Source organism: Meles meles, chromosome 5, assembly GCF_922984935.1.
Source record: "Meles meles chromosome 5, mMelMel3.1 paternal haplotype, whole genome shotgun sequence".
In the NCBI taxonomy this organism is placed as follows: domain Eukaryota; kingdom Metazoa; phylum Chordata; class Mammalia; order Carnivora; family Mustelidae; genus Meles; species Meles meles.
In genome coordinates, this window is record NC_060070.1 from 30,282,041 (window position 1) to 30,303,209 (window position 21,169).

General features: G+C 34.8%; 1 protein-coding gene across 5 annotated transcripts in view; it reads right to left on the bottom strand.

Annotated features, from left to right (window-relative positions):
* The window catches only part of GRIK2 (glutamate ionotropic receptor kainate type subunit 2), a 657,055-nt gene that overhangs the window by 241,845 nt on the left and 394,041 nt on the right, over positions 1 to 21,169 (bottom strand). For all 5 annotated transcript variants that reach the window (XM_046006541.1, XM_046006542.1, XM_046006543.1 and 2 more), the window contains exons 8-9: positions 17,606 to 17,749; positions 14,613 to 14,720 (exon numbers count right to left, since the gene is read on the bottom strand). In XM_046006541.1, coding sequence (XP_045862497.1) covers positions 14,613 to 14,720; positions 17,606 to 17,749 — 252 coding nt within the window. The remainder of the gene's footprint in view (positions 1 to 14,612; positions 14,721 to 17,605; positions 17,750 to 21,169) is intronic.

Below are 21,169 nucleotides of genomic sequence, written 5' to 3' on the forward strand. Positions count from 1 at the left end.
GCCTATGAGACGATACAGCACACCTCTGGGAGACATATCTAAGCAAAAGATGTCACTGAATGCATACATTGGGTGGTGTATGTGCTCTGTCACCACTGCCCTGCCATATAATGGTGGTCAGCACTGAAGAAGGACAGAGGCAAAAGAAGATTGGAGCCAGTAGTTCTTTTCTCCACCCTCTCCAAACTAGGAGTGATGGATAATAAACTTTGTTTTCCATATCCTCTAGCCAATTACCCACTGTGTTCATTCAAAGGGAAGGAGAACTATCAATTATCTGTTTATCTTTAAAATAAAGCTTTGTTGTATATCAATTAAATAATTTTAAAGTGACATTAATTTATCAGGTAATATTTACCCTGGTCTACCTAAATATGCTAACAAAGGTCTAATCCAACTTAAATATTATGATTCTTTTTATCTTTACTTTTTTATATTTCATGACATTTACTCTTTTCGATCCTTTTTTCCGTTTGCATAGTCTTCTTAGTAACCTATTAAGATGTCTCTCTCCCTCTGATTGGAGAAGCACAAAAGTAGAAACATTAGTAATTTCTGTACTCCATAAGAAGAATAGATATGCCATTCTAATAGTTGTATGTAAGTGCAAACCCAAGTATATTTTTTTTCAAAAATGCATTAACTATATCGGGGATTCCATATAATTTTTTTTTAGTGAAGTCTAAAAAATAACCTCTTGGGGCATCTGGGTGGCTCAGTCGATTAAGCATCTACCTTTAGCTCAGGTCATGATCTCAGGATACTGGGATCATGCCCTACAGTCAGGATTCCTGCTCCGTGAGGAATCTGCTTCTCCCTCTCCCTCTGCTCTTCCTCGTTGCTCGCGTGTACTCTCTCTCTCTCAAATAAATAAAGAGAATATTTAAAAAAAAAAAATCCCTTGTCATATTTTCTTATATTGAGTTTATTTTCCTCTTACCATTAAAAGCTATATACTCTTGATGTTTGTGTCAATACAGGAAAAAGTCAGATAATATAGTGAGAAAAAAAAGAAAAAAAATACTGATTTTAGCATTTTCTCCAAAGTAAATTATTTACTTTCAATTAAATTTCTTTACTTTCGACAATGACTACCATGATGTCATAAAGACAGAGTCTAATTGTAATTTAGCACCAATAATGAAAGGCCTTCGTCGGCGAGAGATGTAACTAACATCCATGTGTGAAGAAAGAGGGCATAAGCCAGAAGTAAGAATTTCTAGGCAAAGGTATGCAGTTTTTAAATATTACAAAACTTCAAGGCAGAATAGCAAGTAATTGCTATAATCCAGACCCTGCTCTTCTCACAGCTGTGTACCTTGGGGCTGCATGCAGATGATTTTTTCAAGTTCTTAGTAAGGCATCACTAGGGCTAATAGAGGCCCTATTAGGAACTTGGACAGGGAAGGACAGAGAGGATATTGTAAAACCTTGAATGCCTGCTGACCTGCTCAAAGTGTTTCAAATTCAAAATCATTAAAAAAACACTGTTGGCTAAACAAGATATATCTGCAGATCGGATTTTTCAGTGGCTGTCACTTTTCTGCTCCCAGTCTATAATTAATACCTATTACACATTTGTCCCCTTAGATTTTCTTTATTTCTTTTTTTTTTTTTTCCCCACCATAGCTAAATAGCTAGATTTTTTCAGACGTGTAATTCTACCAGCCAAAGCCCTGGCAAACACCATTGCCCACTGTCATCTGCCTAATGACATCCTCAAGCTTGATCAATTAGTTTTTCAACTTTCTACCCAAATCACTAATATAAAATTTTGCCAATTTCGTTTACCATCATCCTCCATGATTACTTTTATAAAAATAATTTAGCTAAATGTCCACTCATCTAAATATATTTATCTGGTTTCATTCTCTGTCAGTTGCTTTTCTAGTATTATTTGGGTGGAGGGGTTCCGGTTCATAGTATATGAATCGATAATTTCCCATAATCATAAATATTAAATATCCCCTTTTATAAGCTTAGATTTCTAAATAGAATATTATAAAATTTCAGAAATCTTAGCGACATGAAATTTTAAATCAAAAAATTTGTATGATCCCTAGATTTTAAGTCTACAGGAAATGTGTAATTCAAACTTTTTAGCGATTGAGGGATTGTCAGAAGTGGGTCTTTTGGTTTGGTTTGTTTTAATCATAAGTACCATAAGCTAAGTCAAGACAATCTTTTTTTTCTTTTAACCTATTTTCAGAACCATAATTTTTTTCATTATGTGATTTAATCAAAATTTTACAGTACTTTTCTCAGCTCTAAAATGGAATAAAGATATCTAAGTACTCTTGACCTCACAGAGTTGTTTTAAGTAGCATTATAACTCGCAGTGAGGTGGTATAAGGTGAATGTATCTCAATATAAAAAAAGGTCATATATGACAAGCTTACAGCTAATGCTATACTAAATGCTGAAAAGCTAAAAGCCTTTCTTTTAAGATGAGGAACAAAGCAAGGATGACCACTCTTCCCCCTTTTATTCTACACAGTATTGGAAGTCCTCCTCATGGCAATTAGGTAAGAAAAAAAATAATCTGGATTGGAAGGGAAGAGGTAAAACTCTATTTGCAAATGACATGATATTATATACAGAAAACTCTAAAGATAGATATATATATCTTTATATATATATATATATATATACACACACACACATATTACACAGCCATAAAAAAAAGACATCTTGCAACAACATGGATGGACCTAGAAGGTATTATGCTAAGTGAAATAAGTTAGACTGAAAAAGACAAATATCATATGATTTCACTCACATGTGGAATCTTAAAAACAAAATAAATGAATAAAGAAACAAAAAGTAGAATCTGACCTATAAATATTGAGAAGTGATGGTTGCCAGAGGTAAAGGGGTAGCAAAATGGGTGAAAGGGACTGGCAGAAACAGGCTTCCAGTTATAGAGTGAATAGGTCATAGGTATAAAAGGCACAGCATAGAGAATATAATCAATGATACGGTAATAGTGTCGTATGACGACGGGTGGTGGCTACACTTGTGGTGAGCATAACATAATGTATACAGAAGTTGAAGCACTGTGTTGTACACCTGAAACTAATGTAACATTGTACACCAAGTATACTCAATCCCTCTCCACCCCCCCCAAAAGAACCCTACAAGGCATTAATGAAAGAAATTAAAGAAACCACAGATAAATGACAAGATATTCCATGATCATGGCTTAGAAGAATCAATATTGTTAAAATCCTTACCCTTAATCAATATTCTTAAAATCCCTACTACCCAAAGCTATTAATAGATTCAAATGCAATCCCTATCACAATTCCAATGACATTTTGCAAAGAAATAGAATAAATAACGCTCAAATTTTTATGGAACCACACATACATACACACACACACACAAGCCCAAATAGCCAAAGCAATCTTGAGAAAAAAGAACAAGGCTGGAGGCATCACACTCCCTGAATTCAAACTATACTACAAAGTTATAATAATTAAAACAGTATTGTATTGGCATAAAAACAGACACATGGATCAATGGAACAAAACAGAGAGTCCAGAAATACGTCCGTATATATATAGCCAATTAATTTATGACAAAGGGGCCAAGAATATACAATTGGGAAAATACAGTCTCTTCAATAAGAACTGGAGAGCCACATGCAAAAGAATGAAACTGAGCCACTATCTTACTTCATACATATAAATTAACTCAAAATGGACTAAAGACTTGAATTTAAAACCTGAAACCCTAAAACTCCAAGAAGAAAACATAGGCAATAAAATGCCTGACATAAGACTTGGTGATGATTTTTTTTTTCTTAAAATCTGATGCCAAAAGCAAAAGCAATAAAAGTAAAGTTAAAAGTAAAGTAAAGTAAAAGTAAAGTTAAAGTTAACAAGACTAAATCATTTTTAAAAACTTCTGCAAGGCCAAGGAAATCATCAATAAAATTAAAAGGCAACCTACTGACCGAGAGAAGATATTTTGAAATCATACATCTGATAAGGGGTTAATATCCAAAATATACAAAGAACTCATAAATTCAACAGCAAAAAGTAGCCCTACAAACAATCCAAATAAAAATGGGCAGAAAATCTGAATAGTCGTTTTTCTAAAGAAGATAGAGAAATGCCAACAGGTACATGAGAGTATTCTCAACATCATCAATCACCAGCGATATGCAAGTCACAACCACAGTGAGCTATCTTACACCTGTTAGAATAGTTATTGTCCAAAAGATGAGAAATTACAAGTATTCGTAAGGATGTGGAGAAAAGGGAAGACTTGTGCACTCTTGGTAGGAATATAAATTAGTGTAACAACTATGGAAAACAGTACGGGGTTCCTCAAAAAATTAAAAATAGAACTAGTATAGCATCCAGCAATTCCACTTCTGGTTTTTACCCAAAAACAAACATGAAAACAAAACAACAGATATGACTTAGAAGATATATATGCCCCCATGTTCCTTGCAGCTTTATTTATGATATCCAAAATACAAAAACAATCTAAGTGTCTGTCAATGTATGATAAAGTAATTGTGGCACAGATCTGTCTTGATTAAAGAGGCTCAGTGTACTTTTCTAAAGAAGATCTGGATGGCGATCACAAGAAACCACTCTGTATATTATGTTTAAAACAGTCTTAGCGCAATGTGGAGTCTACTTCATAAGTGTTCAAAAAAATATTCCCAATAATTAGTTACCTCCGATCATATGACACATTAAGTATAGTTTGTTTGAAGGGTATTTACAACTTCTTTTAGAAGAGAGGACATCGCTGGTAGTACTATTTGAAGGTATTGAGAAATGGAAACCATACAGAAGATATTGATGTTAAATGCTAACTCATATCTAAGAGATGAGTTATCTCTCCAATTGATCAAATGTACACTGGTGGAATGTATCTTTTTCCATTAACTAGCATACCCATTCTTTCTTGATAATTTACAAAGTCAGGTTTCAAGCCTATATAGTGTGATGTATAAAAACAGAACCTTTTCAACACCATAGTTGTTTTGCTAAGTATTGGGAGCAAATTAGAAACTTCTTTCTCTTTAATAACCTCCCCCCTTCCAATGATCAATTTTTAAATGAAAAGTAGAGAAAGTTATTTGTATTGCTGTCCAATAACAGTATTGTCTAATAATAATTAATTGTTTATTTACCCTGGATCACATATTAACAGTTCACTTTAGAAAGAATTCACACACGATGCCCCAGAGATAAGCATGAATCATTTCATAGTAATTCCTACCTGCTAGGTATTGCTACATGAGAGGAAGAATTCATAATAAAGAACAATTACCTGTGAACTGAGCTACCTTCATATGTTAAGTAATTTGGCCTGGGAGGACCATGCAAAGAACCCCTCAGTCAATTACTTTCCTAAAACTAGCTATCCACCAATTTCTGCAGGGTCTGGAATTTCACCATTTGAGAACTCTAGTGTTAATATAAGAACAATAAATCAGTAAGTATATAATCATTTAACAAGAAGGGATGACCAGTCAAAACATAAATTTTTCACCTTTAGGATTTTTATTTTTGTCTAGGACAAAGTCAACTCTAAATATTAGGAAAGAGTTAGAGACAGGTGGTAATTTTGATTTTTTAAATAAAATTTGAATCATTGAATTAACTGTTCTCAAATATAATACCTTGGCAACATTCAATGAATTAAGGGTCATTTTTCCAAGATTAAAAATGTAGTTCAGATATTACTTTAAAATCAAGGCAATGCTGGGGTGCCTGGGTGGCTCAGGCTTTAAGTGGCTGCCTTTGGCTCAGGTCATGATCTCAGGGTCCTCGGATTGAGTCCCACATTGGGTTTCTTACTCCCTGCTCCCTGTTGCCTGTTGCCTTCTCTGCGGGAAGCCTGCTTCTCCCTCTCTCCCTTCCCCTGCTCATGTTCCCTCTCTAGCTGTCCCTTTCTGTCATATAAATAAATAAAATCTTAAAAATAAAATAAAAGCAATGCTTTAAAAAGTTATATTTAGTATACATGTTTAATTCAAATTCAGGAGTCGAACGGAAAATGGCAGTATTTGTTATTCTCTGATGGGCCAAAATAGGAAATTGTATGCTCTCAAATTTACATAATGTCATCTGTAAAGAGCTTTCTTAACTATTTCATCATTGTGAAGGTTAAAAATTATCAAGCAAAATCACAATTATAAACATACTGACACACAACCCAAAAATGTCAGTGCAGTTCTAAGACAGGGCATATAATGAATTCTATGTAAGAGTTAGACAAATTAAATGGTTAATATCTCCAAAGAAAAACACTAGGCTTGGATCTCAACCAGGATGCATTTTTGCTTTTTAAGAAGCAAACAACACATTTCTGACTAGTCAACATGACCATTAGCATTGCTTTCCTACAGAGAAGCAAAAGAAATCTCAGTTCCTGGGAAAGTTGGGGGTCATTGTTGTCATGGGGACCAGAATACAAATATCAAATGCCATCAAAGAGAGAAAGATTTAAAACTGCTATTCATCCGATATCTAGAAATCTATCAAAGAAATAGTTCTCACCTATCTAGTTTGGATTTTCACACTTAGATAAATTTTGAAGACTGTAAATTCCATTCAGACACCTTTTTCTTAGGGAGTTAATGAGTGCAGGATTCTACAAGCTAGAGAAAGGTCAATAGTAAAGACTTTTATAGAAATTACCACTTGTTCTAAAAATATGTATGGTCTACAAAAAGTTTTTCAGAAAGCAATTTGAAACATGTTCTGATCCTAGAACATCTATGCTTGTAAATTCAGGCAGGCAGGATTTCACCACTAATTCTCACCCTCTCCATACATTATAAAAATATTTGAGTTTTCTGTAAGAAGCCTATGGATTATTGGTATCAGTTTCTACTAGTGGGTCCAAATGCCTGCAGTAAATACTCAGAAGAAAAGATGACATCAAAAGTTGAAAGGAAGCTTCACTTGAAAATAAACTATGACAAAGTTACACTTTAGAAAAGTTTGCAAATATGAATTATCTTGCTTTATATCGTATATATAATTTCTTAACTTTGTAGAAATTGGCAAACATGTATTCCATAAAATTGTTTTTTGTAGTCACTTTTCTTTTTCAAAACTTCCCCTAAGGAACTGTAAGTTAGAAGCTGATTTTATTATAAAAACATCCCAAGGCATGTACAGAGAAATGTACTGGTTTTATCCTTACTTTTTTTTTTTTCAAAATTAATATAATATTAACACACAAAGTCAACTCATATAAAGACTAATTAGATAATTTCCATTGAGGAGACAGAAAATTCTATTTTCCAAGTTCTATTTTAATATAGGTAACACATTCAAAAAAACTACCGGCAATATAACCAAAACAAATAGCGAACTTTGTTGCTAGAAAAAAGATAGGAGAGGTACACAAGAATGATTTTAGTTTAATACCTCTACTTCGAAGCTAATATTCCTAATACGATAGAAATCCATTTGAGCAGAGACTTTTGTTGTGGTTTTTGGGAAGCACATGACATACATAGTGGTTGCAAAGCACATTTGGTAAGAAAACTCAATCATCTGGAAGGAATACGTGATTTTATTATTATTTTATTTTTTATTCAGGTATAATTAATATATAGTGTTATATTAGTTTCAGATGTATAAGCGATTTTATTATTGCATTATAGTTTCTTTAAAAAAATTCTTTTTTAAGTATAAAGTGTTATTTTCCCCAAAATGGCCTCTAGATAATTCACCTTGCAGTGGAAATACACCATTATCATGGAGTGTCATTACTCAACTCAAACCTCTCTTATGTAAAAGGTTCCAACTGTTTTTACTTTACTCAGAATCCTTGTGAAGTTACATTCTGAGCATCTTCTCAATGTTTCTTAACATCTCATGCCATTTAATCAAGTGTTTATTTCCAACTGAAGCTGGTCTTTCCTAAGCACATAGTTAAGCTTCAGAGGACTAGGTAAGTAAGGTTAAACCACTTCCAGTGGTAAGTCATATCCTAGTTACATATTCAAAGAAAAAAATATAAACTAAAAAATTTCATTATTGTCAGTTATGATGACACTTTTACTTTCCTCATGTCAATTTTTCTTGACCTTATTATTTGTGCTATTTCTTTCTCTCCCTCCAAGTGACTTCAGTAATTCCATTGACAGACTGAGTATACAAACAGACAACAGTCTGACCATGTATGAAATAGAACTTGACCCAGAGCCTCTGGAGTAAACTATCTGGGAAGCCAAACCACAATCTCTGTGGCAATCTGCCCCAAATGGTCAAGATCTGTTCAATTACACACAGCTTCCCTATTTTTTGCCAGCAGTCCACGTTTCCTCCTGCCAAGACTCTCCAATCAGAGTGCATAGGAGGCCTTTCCTTTTTTCCACTGTAAAGCTTTCCACTGACCTGTCCGTCTTTGCATCTCTGCCAAATGCCAAGTGCTACAGCAAGCTCTGAATAATAACTTGTGTGTCCTCATTTAAGTGGTCTACATTTATTTCCATACCATAAACTTAGATGATGAAAAAAGGGGAACTTTATAAATAGAAGAATTATTTTTCCTCTTTAATGCAGAATCGGGGCATCAGGATTACAGTGCTCTATGCAGGGTGCATTGGGCATTCTTGTAAGTTCAGACTTCAGTGTTGCCTTCACGGGAACTCTAAAATCCTGTACCCCTTGAAGCCTTGACTCACAATCCCAGCCCACTGACTAACCACTGGAGTTCTCTGTGTCCATTGTGTAAGTAGGGGGCAAACTGGGAAAAATTTAAAAAAAAAATGCTGCGTCATAGGAAAATTAATTTACACCAGACACTTGAAAAAGCATTCTATTTCTTGTGATTCTTATGAACTATTTCTTATGGTTCTTATAGTGACCCTTCCTTCATTCAATAGTCAATAACTATGTCTTGAGGATATACTTGTGCCAGAAACTTTTCTAGGTCTTGAATACGTAACCAGTGGGACTGGGAGCATACATAATTACACATTGTGGTAAGTGCCAGGAAGGAAAAGCACAGGGCACTATGAGGTTAAATTTGGTCAAGGTTACAGGACACCTAAGGAAGAAAGACTTAATCTGTGACCCCACGCCCAGGATGAGTAAGAGTTATATGGGCAAAGGTCTAGTGGTGAGTTTTCCAGGCTGGGAAAACTCTACAGGCGAAGTAATAGAAAAAGCTTTGTGTCTATGAAAAAATGAACAAAAGCCAGTGTTACTAAAGCATAGAAAACATCTGAGGGGCACCTGGGTGGCTCAGTGGGTTAAAGCCTTTGCCTTCAGCTCAGGTCATGGTCTCAGGGTCCTGGGATCGAGCCCCACATCAGGCTCTCTGCTCTGCGAGGAGCCTGCTTCCTCCTCTCTCACTGCCTGCCTCTCTGACTACTTGTGATCTCTGTCTATCAAATACATAAATAAAATCTTTAAAAAAAAAAAAGAATAGAAAACATCTGAGATGGTAGTGAGAGTTGAGGGGGAAGGGAGGCAATACTTTGTACATCATGTTTGGATTTGAATGAAAATACACTGCGAATAAGTGAAAGGATTTAAACAGAGCAATAACATGGATTGATTTGTTTTAAAAGACACTGGTCTGGCTGCTGACATCTGGGGAATGAATTGTAAGGGGGAATAGAACAGACAGGTTCTGTTGGGGCTCCAATACAGATGTTCAGGTGAAAGGTACCCTAGCTACAATTACAACAATGGATGTGGAGAGATATTTTGGAAGTAGAATACAAAATATGGTCTTCGAACTGAACAGAAGAATTGAAGCTGGGAAAACCACATATTCTTTTTTTTTTTTTTAAAGATTTGTTTCATTTATTTGACAGAGATCACAAGTAGGCAGAGAGGCAGGCAGAGAGAGAGGAGGAAGCAGGCTCCCTGCCGAGCAGAGAGCCCGATGCGGGGCTCGATCCCAGACCTTGGGATCATGACCTGAGCTGAAGGCAGAGGCTTTAACCCACTGAGCCACCCAGGTGCCCCAAAACCATGTATTCTTATTTTCTTATTCCTAGTCTGTAGTACTGAAAAACAAACTGTCCTGTTGCCTAAGGAAGACAAAATCTGGAATGGCACCTACAGTTCACCCCACCCCATTATTTCTCCCCCTCTGCTCAAGAGAAAGCGCTGCCACAGCCTGGAGGGCTTTTTTGGACAGATGTGACTGGCTGTGTCTGCAGTATTAGTAACCCTTCTTGGACAATGGCTAAATGGGCTGCATTCCAACCAAGGTTCTTGTCAAGATAGAATGGAAAAGATTCAATATGATCTCTGGGTGCTAAGTGGGAAAGATGGGTTCATAGTCTCATTCCAACCCCAAACTCCTTTCCCTGAACATATAAACAGGTCATCTTTCTTTTTAGGACTTACTATTGCCTAATCCTATATTGTACATTTGTGCATCCATTTATTATTGGCAGGTTTCCTTCAATAGAGTATAACCTTCCTAAGGGCACAAAATAGAGGTTCATTCTATATTTGTTAGAGGATCAAGTGAATAAACGAAGTGTGCTGGACAAAGATGACCATGATAAAGCAAGGAAAAGGTAGTAGGCATGAGAAGTAATGGATAAAACTATCACTTTACACATTTTTTTCATTTTCCTCACCTTGTCCTGATAAAATAGAATTGAGGATACTCAAATTCTTAGCCTTGACATCTATAAAGATTGTATCTCTAGGTTCTCTTAAAGGCCATGATATTCTCACTTTTGCCTGTTCCAGAGGAAAGTCCTTTGCACTCTACATTTTTTGAGATGAGGAATTTGGCACAGAGAACTTGGGTGGAAGGGTGAAGTTCACACACTTGTGACAGATTTGGAATTGTAATTTAAGTCTCTTGGATCGGTATTGGTTGAGCCTTCCAAACTGTGAACTCTACCTATCAAGGTCGGAGCTCTGTTTTTACATCTCTGGGTTGGTAGCTACATTTTTGAGAACAAAGTAAAAGTAAAGTTGGCAAGACTCATTAGTCTTCATGAATTAGATACTGCTATCACTGCCTGATGCAGCTGAATACACTGTGTGTTAGAGAAGGTAGGAAAGTTGTCCATAAATAGTAAGTGGCAGAGCAAGGATTTGAGTCCAATTTGGTCTGAATCCATACCTGGATCTGCTAACCATTCTACTGGATTTTAAAAAATGAGTACATTTTGCTACTTAGAAGCACTTTATTCCCACTACTCAAAGTCAAATCTGTCACAATGGCATTGCCAAAAAATTCCCATTATTCTTAAGAGCCAACTAAACTAAATTCAACTGCCCTCTTTTAGTGACTTACATATTATTATTTATTATTATTATTATTATTATTATTATTATTGAGTTAGAGAATGCGATGAGGCATAGGGAGGGACAGAAGAAGAGGGAGGGAGAGAGAAAGAATCTGAAGTAGACTTGCTGCCCAGTGCAGAGCGCCATGCGGGGTTGGATCTCACAATGCTGAGATCATGACCTGAGAAGAAATCAAGAGTTGGACGCTTAACTGACTGAGCCACCCAGGCATTCCCTTATATACTAATTTCTGAAGATCCTTGAATCATTTGATTTGAGCTTTTAATTCCCCTTTTTTCTAATTTACCTTCACCCAACCTCAGCACTTTATGTGCCTCTATATATTTGTTCCAATTTACTTCTTTTTTTTTGTTTGTTTTCTTTCTTTCTTTCTTTTTTCTTTTTTAAGATTTTATGTATTTATTTGACAGAGAAAGAGAGCACAACAGGGGAGCAGCAGAGCGAGATGAAGAACCAGGCTTCCCATTGACCAGGGAGCTGGATGCGGGTCTTGATCCCAGGTTTCTGGGATCATGACCTAAGCCGAAGGCAGACACTTAATGGACTGAGCTACCCAGGCGCCCCTCCAATTTCTTTCTGATGACAATTTTCCTCACTAATTTCTTCACCAGCCTTTGACTGATGCCTTTATCACTGGCTTCTACTTTTATCACCTGGTTCCTTCATTACTCCTTAAAAGCACAATCCCAATGCTCTGCTCTTCCTTGAACTAACAACGCTGCTGAAGATTCAGTTACTGCCTCTGTCACCGTTTATTCATCTCTCACTCCCAACCAGAATAGTTTGATATTCATGACTCCATATTAAAATTATTCCAAACTACAATATCTTTCCACACATCCCATAGACCTCCAGGCTATTCTCTCTTCGAATTCATATTATATACTAATACATTGCAAATATCTCTACATCATGTTCACTTTATGACTTAAATCTAGCACTTTATCTCTGTCTCCTACTTCTGTGAGTGTGTCTCTGTGTGTGTGTGTGTGTGTGTATAAAATGATCAAATCAAACAGTAGCTATGTCTTTCCCCATATTGCTACCTTTTTCTGCAATGACTTAATCTCTACCAATCAATACTTCTCCATTATTCAAAGGGTAGTTCTAGGCACCTCATATACCGTGACTCTACTTAATTATATCCTTTTTCAGAAATGCTCTTTTATAGCTCTTTTAAAGCTTGAAGCAGTTTCCATTAGTGTGTTATCTGATCACTCTCTATAAAAACCCCTTGAAGATAAAGATTGTGTGTAATTAATTTATCAAAACAAAATTTCAAATTTCAGAGGCATATATAAACTATTTTTGAAATCTCAAGGCAACAGTATAACTCACATTGTTGTACCTTGCTTATCACTCTGGTTGATGACCCCATGTACTTTGTAACCATTATATTCAGGGTCTTTCTATAATCCCCACTATTGCCTAGAGAAAGGTTTTCTATTGTTTCCTTTACAGGGGCCACAGTAACAAGAAAGACATTGCCATTTCTCTATTGATGTGTTGAAATACTAACAATGGCCAGAGTGCATCCTAGTGACTTGCAAACTTCAAAAAATAAATAAATAAATAAATAAATAAGATAACAACATCTCCAGGAAATATTGGAATAAAACCCATAGGAGCTGATGAAACCACACCATTATCAATTCCAGTCTTGGGTATAGAATAATATTCTCATTGTGGGAGCCAGGCAGTTAGAAAGTGACTGCCTCATGAATATTTGTTTTGCAGTTTGTTATGAAAGATTCCTGACTTTGCATGGTCTTTCAAAGGGTACAATCTGAAACTCTCAGTAGGCAGAGGTAATATTCCTGTCAACTTTAGTCATCAGTTAGCCATGATGTATTTCTTCCTATCTTGGTAACATTATCAAAAATGTATGTTTTCTGGGGCACCTGGATGGCTCAGTGGGTTAAGCCTCTGCCTTCGGCTCAGGTCATGATCCCAGAGTCCTGGGATCGAGCCCCGCATCAGGCTCTCTGCTCAGCTAGGAGCCTGCTTCTCCCTATCTCTCTGCCTGCCTCACTGCCTACTTGTGATCTCTCTCTGTCAAATAAATAAATAAAATCTTTAAAAAAAATGTATGTTTTCTGTTTCTAAAATTATTTGAATCAACATTCAAATATGTTATTGTTTTTTAGGTTAAAAGAGCCCTTCTTCAGATTCAATTTCCTTCTTCAGTTTCCATTTGTAAGTAATGCTTCATGTTTAATAGATAAATGAAACATAAAACACCTTACTATCTTGAAAACAATATTATCTCAAATATAATTTTTTCTTAAGTTCTTTCTTTTTTAAAAAAGTATTTTTTTAAAGATTTTATTTTATTATTTATCTGTGAGAGATAGCACGAGAGAGAGAGAGCACGAGCTGAGTGAAGGGCAGAGTGAGAATCAGACTCTCAGTGGGAGCCCCATGTGGGACTCAATCCGTGAATTCTGGGATCATGATCTGAGCTGAAGGCAGATGTCTAACTGATTGAGTCACCCAGGCACCCTTTTTTAAGGATTTTATTTATTTATATTAGAGAGAGTGAAAGCAAGAGAGATCACACAAGGAGAAGGAGAAGTAGATTTGCTGCTAAGTGGAGAGCCCGATGTGGGCCTTGATCCCAGGACCCCAAGATTATGACCTGAGCCAAAGGCAGTCACTTAACCAACTGAGCCACCCCAATTTTTTTGGGGTGTCCCAATTTTTTTCTTAAGTTCTTACCAAAATATCTTTTCAATAAACTTTCAATGACTCTATCAGAAAAAAACACATTAATGCATATATTACAGATATAAACAACTTACACTAAAATATTTCTAAAGGAAGCATATACCCAAATTCTGTAATCATTGTCTGACTTTACCCTAGGAATAGAATCAAATAAGATAGACCAGTGTAATGTATTTATGTATATACCTAATTTACTTTGTGTACATTAAGTGAGACATTTCATTTGAATATGACCCAGTAATGGAAATAATGCTTCTATATTTAATTTATCTTAATGCTCCAAACAGGAAAGCCTATGCAAACATAAGTATAAATATTTTTAATTAGTATATTAAATTTCAAGACTAATAAAGATTACATGCATTTCAAAGCATAAGAAAAACTTGGTGAGAAAATAAAATACTTATTTGTCTTAGGACACTTTTTATCCTTGAATGCTAATCCTCAATTATTATATTCAACATAATGAATCAAGTATGTATTTTAAGAGTTATTCAATAAAGTTAAATGTTAATGAAATGTGGCTACAAGAGGAACTATTTCCCTATTTCTTCATTAGGATCTGTTGCATTTAATAATTAAAGTAAGTAAGATGAATGTCTCAAGTACCTTTTCCAAACCTTCTTCCTTGAGGCTGATCACATCCAAATCAAAATCTGTTCGTAAGCCATTGGTTTTGTTGAAAGTTATTCTGCCTGTGAGACCTTCCCAATGTGCCTATAGGAAAATATATAAATAAATAAATAGGATTCACAAACAAGTAAAGGAAGATAAAACATTTTTTTCACACAAAAAATACAAAAAATTATTTCCATTACTTCTCATAAATTTATCACTACTGATTTTTAAGACTTTTTTTTTCCTTTTTTAAACTTTGGAAGATTTTTTTCTATAGATGTTGCCTTAGTCTCAGTATAAAACTTATTATAAATTTTCATTTTAAATAATGCATTTTCTATGAATAAATTTTATGAGAAATTTGAAGATTGTTTTAAATAGTAAAGCTCTTTTGCAAACAGAATAATTTAGTTACTTATTATAATACATGAGATAGTGAATATCTCACTAGAGATTGCAAATAGAATTACTGTTATAAAGTATCACTCCTAACTTCATATTAATATGAACATAAACTTATTTTATTTATAAGATAAAGAAAGAAACTGAATTTAGGAAAACCTATGTTATACAACTTCAATTATACACTTTCCTCTTAGAATAATTAACTTATTACTTTATTTTCCCTTAAGTGGGACTGGGAGAAATACATCAAAATTATTCATGTCAAGCAATACTTCCTGTAAAAGGAGCTTTCCATGTAGAAGGAAGTGAAATGTAATAATCTAATTACATAATGAGTTAAACCCATCACAGGTGAGCAAATTACTGAGGTTTTTTTGTTTTGTTTTGTTTTTGTTTGTTTGTTTGTTTGTTTTTAATACAGAAAGTTTTCTCATTCTGCTGGCTATATAGAAAAAAATGTTTTCCATTATTTGCCATTTGGAAATAGCTTGGAAAAAAAGTTACATATGAAAAATTTCAAGTAATGTTACATATACTCACAGCTATAATGTTCAAAAGAATATACACCAAGATCCAAAGAAATGAAACCAAATAGATTGTGGGTAACCTTTCAATAAGGACTACAAATGGATATCATTATGACTACACTAGTTAGGCTCCATGTATTTCTATACTTATGTATAGGGATTCTAAAATAGTTTTAGGCTAATAAATTACAAATAAAACAGAAACAATTATAATACATGTCTATATACATATTCAACATGTCATCACTGAATTTAAACATGTGTTAAGTGGTCTCCAATAAGGAAGAAAAAGATATTTAACCTATCCTTTTCCAATGAGAATACTTTTAGGTGTTTGACAAAAATGCATCTTAGTACAAAAATAGTCAATTTGATCAAGAAGTACAGAAGCAGAAGTAGAGAATAGTTAAAAACAACAATCTGGGATAGAGGCAGCATAAAGAAATGTTTATTGGGTAAGAATGTACAACCAATAAAATACAATCACAAATCTAATTCTGAACTACATAGCAACCAAACCAATAAGGAATGTGTGATATAAACACAATATACAGGGTCCATAATGTCAGACATACCACTACGCAGGAGAAGCTCAGCTCTTCCTGGCACTGAAACATTAGAGAAATGTCTCTTGTTGGTCCTCATAAAAAGGCTCACCATGTGATTTAATGGACAAGGGCCTTGACAACACCTTACAATAAATACAATAGTGAGTTTCATACAACTGTTTGTTATAGGACCATGTGACACACACCTGAACGCTTAGGAGCTGCATTCAGAAAGCAATTCCTTAACCACCTGAACCTGTGCACTATGTCTGCAGCTCTCTGATGCTCAGTTTTAAACCAGACATAAACGTAGAATGCGAAACACATAAAGAACTACATATGCCTCAGGGAGTGTCATTTCACCCATCTGAGAATACATTAAAAATCACAAAAGGAAAACTCATGGGTATTCTTTGCCAAGGACCTGGCATATTCTTAAATATGACCCTATTTTCACTTTTATTTTTGAGATGAATAATTTATTATATGTTGAATTGATGGTATCTTTAAAGCCCATTAAGAAAAATCTTATGTGGGGGTCATTTCACCCATCTGAGAATACATTAAAAATCACAAAAGGAAAACTCATGGGTATTCTTTGCCAAGGACCTGGCATATTCTTAAACATGACCCTATTTTCACTTTTATTTTTGAGATGAATAATTTATTATATGTTGAATTGATGGTATCTTTAAAGCCCATTAAGAAAAATCTTATGTGGGGATAATTCCTGTGATTTTTCCTAGCAAAGATTAAATTTTCCTAGTTACACTTTCATATAAAAACTCCTGTTATACTCAAATGAAACGTATCCCAAGTTGATAGTCATGATGGGACAACTAGGAAGTGTGTGTGTGTGTGTGTGTGTGATCTTCAGAATTTTGCCTTTGTTTTCCCTCACTGTGGGCATTCTTGGTCTATAACCGTAACAGTTTAATTAGAAATGGTATGTGACCATAAGAATGATTGTATTACACAACACGAAGTAAACTTGGCACTTTTCCGAATGCAGATATTCTGTTTTATGTTAACTGCTAATATAATGACAATAACTAGACATTATATTTAGGAACCATAGATCTAAATAACAATTCTTTAAGACGCGGGACTCAGTGGAGTGCAAATGGCATTCATGTTAAAAATTGTTGCATAAAATACATTCTTTAAACTGTATCTCCACATAAATTAAAAGTAATACCTATAAAGATTCAGGGAGGTGAAAACTAACAATGTCATAAATCATAGGTCACAAATTTTCATCTGTTTACACAATCATCGATATCTTGAAAGATATTTATTTATTTGCTATGTAATTTTTCCCCCTTTTCTTCCATATTTTTTAGTAGAAGTGTTAATTTTGCCTGTATGGAGGAAGAAAGAAAGTTGAATTCAAAATATAAAAGCAAAATGTCACCTGTGAGGAAAACTAAAATAATCTCAACGCATTCACTTTGAGGACAAAAGAGACTAGGCAGATGTGCTTCTCCCGACATACCCGACATACCTCTTTAATTAGGCTCATAAAACGGGTCCCGAAGCGCCAGGGTTTGTGTCTATTACACTGTAAGGAACTGACTGTCATCTGGGGAAACTGCTGGACGCCCACAGACACCACGTGCACGGCATCATACATTAGAGCAGCATCAGTCTGAAAGCCAAGAACAAGGAAATATGGAGTCAGTACAACAAGTGAAACCCACAGGAGGAGGTTTGGAAGGGGACTGAAGGAGTGAGACAAATATATACTCATTTTACCTTCACATAAGGGAGACAACAGTTCTGTGCTCTGGTTGTCTTAAATAAGATGCTGTGTTCCAATTACTACATCAGCTCCATTAGAACATTTGACCTACGTTCCCTTTCCTGAAGTGATAACTCAGTTTCATATTGTCCTAGTATCTCCGCTAAAGTAGGAAATGTGTGAAGACATTCATTGTTTTATTTTTTTTTGTCATCCCCTCTGTTTGATTGTCTCACGACACAGACATAGACACACATCGTATGCACACACACAGGATGAATGCAACTGAGAACATTTTGAATGGTTACGTAAATGACATACTGTATATAAAATAAATAAACAATTTCCTTGCATAGGAAGAGCGAAAGAGATTTGAAAGGAGATTCACCTAAAAAGCTTAAATATAATCCCCAATCTTTTCTTCAACTTAATTTTTCAAAAGGTTCAATCTCAGAAATGATGCTACAGTTTTTGAATCTCAATACATGTATTAATCCCTTTTTAAGAAACTAAGCTTAATCCCCTGTACTGTTTTCTTTTCCCCAAATTTCCATATGAATAAAAGTTCCTTTTGTCTTCTCAAGTAAAACGGATATGAATTCTACTGTGTTTGCACCTGCTCAAATGACTGACCACTTTAGAAGTTGATGATAAAAAATAAAATGTTTGTAAGTCATAACAAACCAGAGGCTCAGTGACGTTCAAGTGCTGTGTTAAATGGAGCCTCGCATTGTGTCTGACAGATCTATGCCAGGCTCACTACCTACGGACGAGGGCCACACTGACTGTAATGCTAGCAATGAACTTTGGGCCATCTGCTTGGCATGCCTTGGAATAAAAGCATATATTTCCTCTTCTCATTCACACAATTAGTGAGCTGTGAAATGAATTCCAAAATGAATAGGAACCCTGTAGATTATAGCGTTTGCCACAATACAATACAAAATGAGTACACACAGTTGCTTTCATGCAAATGGATCCTAAGGAGCTTTACCACATAAAATGGAAGACAGCTAAAGAGCACAATGAAATGACAGAACATAATAATAATGCCATTTTATAGTCCATAAATCTTTGGGGAATATAACTTGCATTCCTAACCTTCACTTTGTAAATACCAGCTGACTACTTCTGCATCCTCTGATGGCTGTGGCGTGAAACTAGGAATCATGGAGTTGATACGGGCATACGTCATGAGCCTGAGGATTAGACTGATATTTGTCTTTGACCTGAGGTAACATTCAGGAGACAGATCTCAGATACCACACGGGTGGCCGCAAAAACAGTTACCAAGATATGAAAGACAGATTTGATTCCAAAATAAAATGCATTTTTAAAAAAATATCACTGTGAACAAAGGTATGGAGTCATGAACACTTTCACACACTACTCGAGGGAAGAGAAAGGACAATTTTGCAATTTGCACCACAAAAGAGCCTTAAAAAAATCTACATTCTTTTTAACCCAGTAATTTCTCTCTTGAATTTGCCCTAAGCAAATTAGAGATAAGAACAAATGCTACATACATGATTTATTTTTTTAAAAAAGTGGAAACCTACCAAATGATCAAACGAAGGAAATACACTAAAATCACAACAGTATTGTATATAACCACTAAATCCATGTTTTGAAAAATAATCAGTTAGATGAGAAATTGCATGTGATACGATCCTAAATGTAAAAATAGATTATACAGAGCGGTATGTCTAGCATAAGCCATTATATGTCTTTATGGGTACTTCAAACATACTACATAATTTATTTAACTCTCACAATAAGGGTTTAATAAAAGCGCTACTATTGTTCTCATTTTACAAATGATGAAACCAAGTTTGAGAGACAATGAGTAACTAAGCAATGTCACACAGTTAACAAGGGGAGAGGTCCCAGACTCAGCCTCTCTGCTCATAGCTAGTATTCTTAACCACCATATAACATGTTATATGAATAGCAACAGTAGGTTAAAGAGAAGAAAATACACTAAAATTAAACCAATGATCACTCCTGAAAGTTAGTAATTAAAGGAATTTAAACTTTTTATTTATTTTCCACAGTTTAAGACAGAAGTTTGCTAAATACCATTTGATAATTTTCAAGATGAAAATTTTTATCTATTTCCACAAAATAACTAAAATAATGTAAATATGATATTGCTGCTATATGCCATGATTTACTTACATAAGACTTACATGAAAATCCTAGAATAGTAATCTTATCTAAAATGACAATTTAAGAAGGAATTTTGCCAAATTAAGAGTTTGAAAAATTGTTCTTGGTACATAGTTTCAGCATCAAGATCAGAGGACACACTAGTTGATAATAAAACTATTTGAGGGGCACCTGGGTGGTTCAGTTGGTTAAATCCTCTGCCTTTGGCTTGGGTCATGATCCCAGGGTCCTGGGATAGAGCCCTGAGCCCGGCATCAGGCTCCCTGCTGAGAGCTTCCCCACCTCCCTTTCTCTCTGTCTGCCTCTCTGCCTACTTGTGATCTCCATCTGTCAAATAAATAAATAAAATCTTTAAAAAAAAACTATTTAGATCTTGTGATTTTAAATATAATCATAAAAGAAAGATAGTATTTATTAAATAGAAGATAAATACTAGAAAAAAATTGTAAGTAGATAAAAAGTTGCTGATCAAATTACTTCTTGAATTTCCAGTTTAAAATATGTTGATTTATGATAAAGAGATACACAGAACTTCTGAAACTACTCTATGATATTTTCATCAGTTTAGAGTGTTATTTTTTGTTCTACTTTTAGACTGGTTGTTTTATGTAATAATATGGAGTTATTTTCCATTTATACTCGCTATCCTGTCAGACTCAACTTTACTGTCTTCTTCGCAAAATCATGCATATGCAAAATTTTCCACCTTTGAAAAGTTGTGAGAAAACTTGTGTTTCAAAAGTGTTTTTCTTATTTTCACAAGAATGCATATGCTTGAAAATCTGTCTTATACTAGTAATAGTATTACTTAACACTCATTTAGTATTTACTATGGAGAAGACATTCTCTTTAAATCATTCCCTTTAAATTCTCACAACCAATCTGTAGTTGAAAATCCACTGAATTTGTACCAAGTAGAAAACTGAGGCCGAGAACAGTTCAGTAACTGGCACGTAGAGGTGGGGCTGGATTTGAAGCCAGACAACCTATGCAGAGTTCACAGCTCATTCTCCGGTTTTTGCTCAGAGTTCCATGTTTAATAAAGCAAAATAGATTAAATAATTTTAAAGTTACAAAATATAAGTAAGTATTTGAATGTATTAATCTAGGTCATGTTTTGATAAGTGGTAAATACATAATAAAAATGGGCTGCCAGGT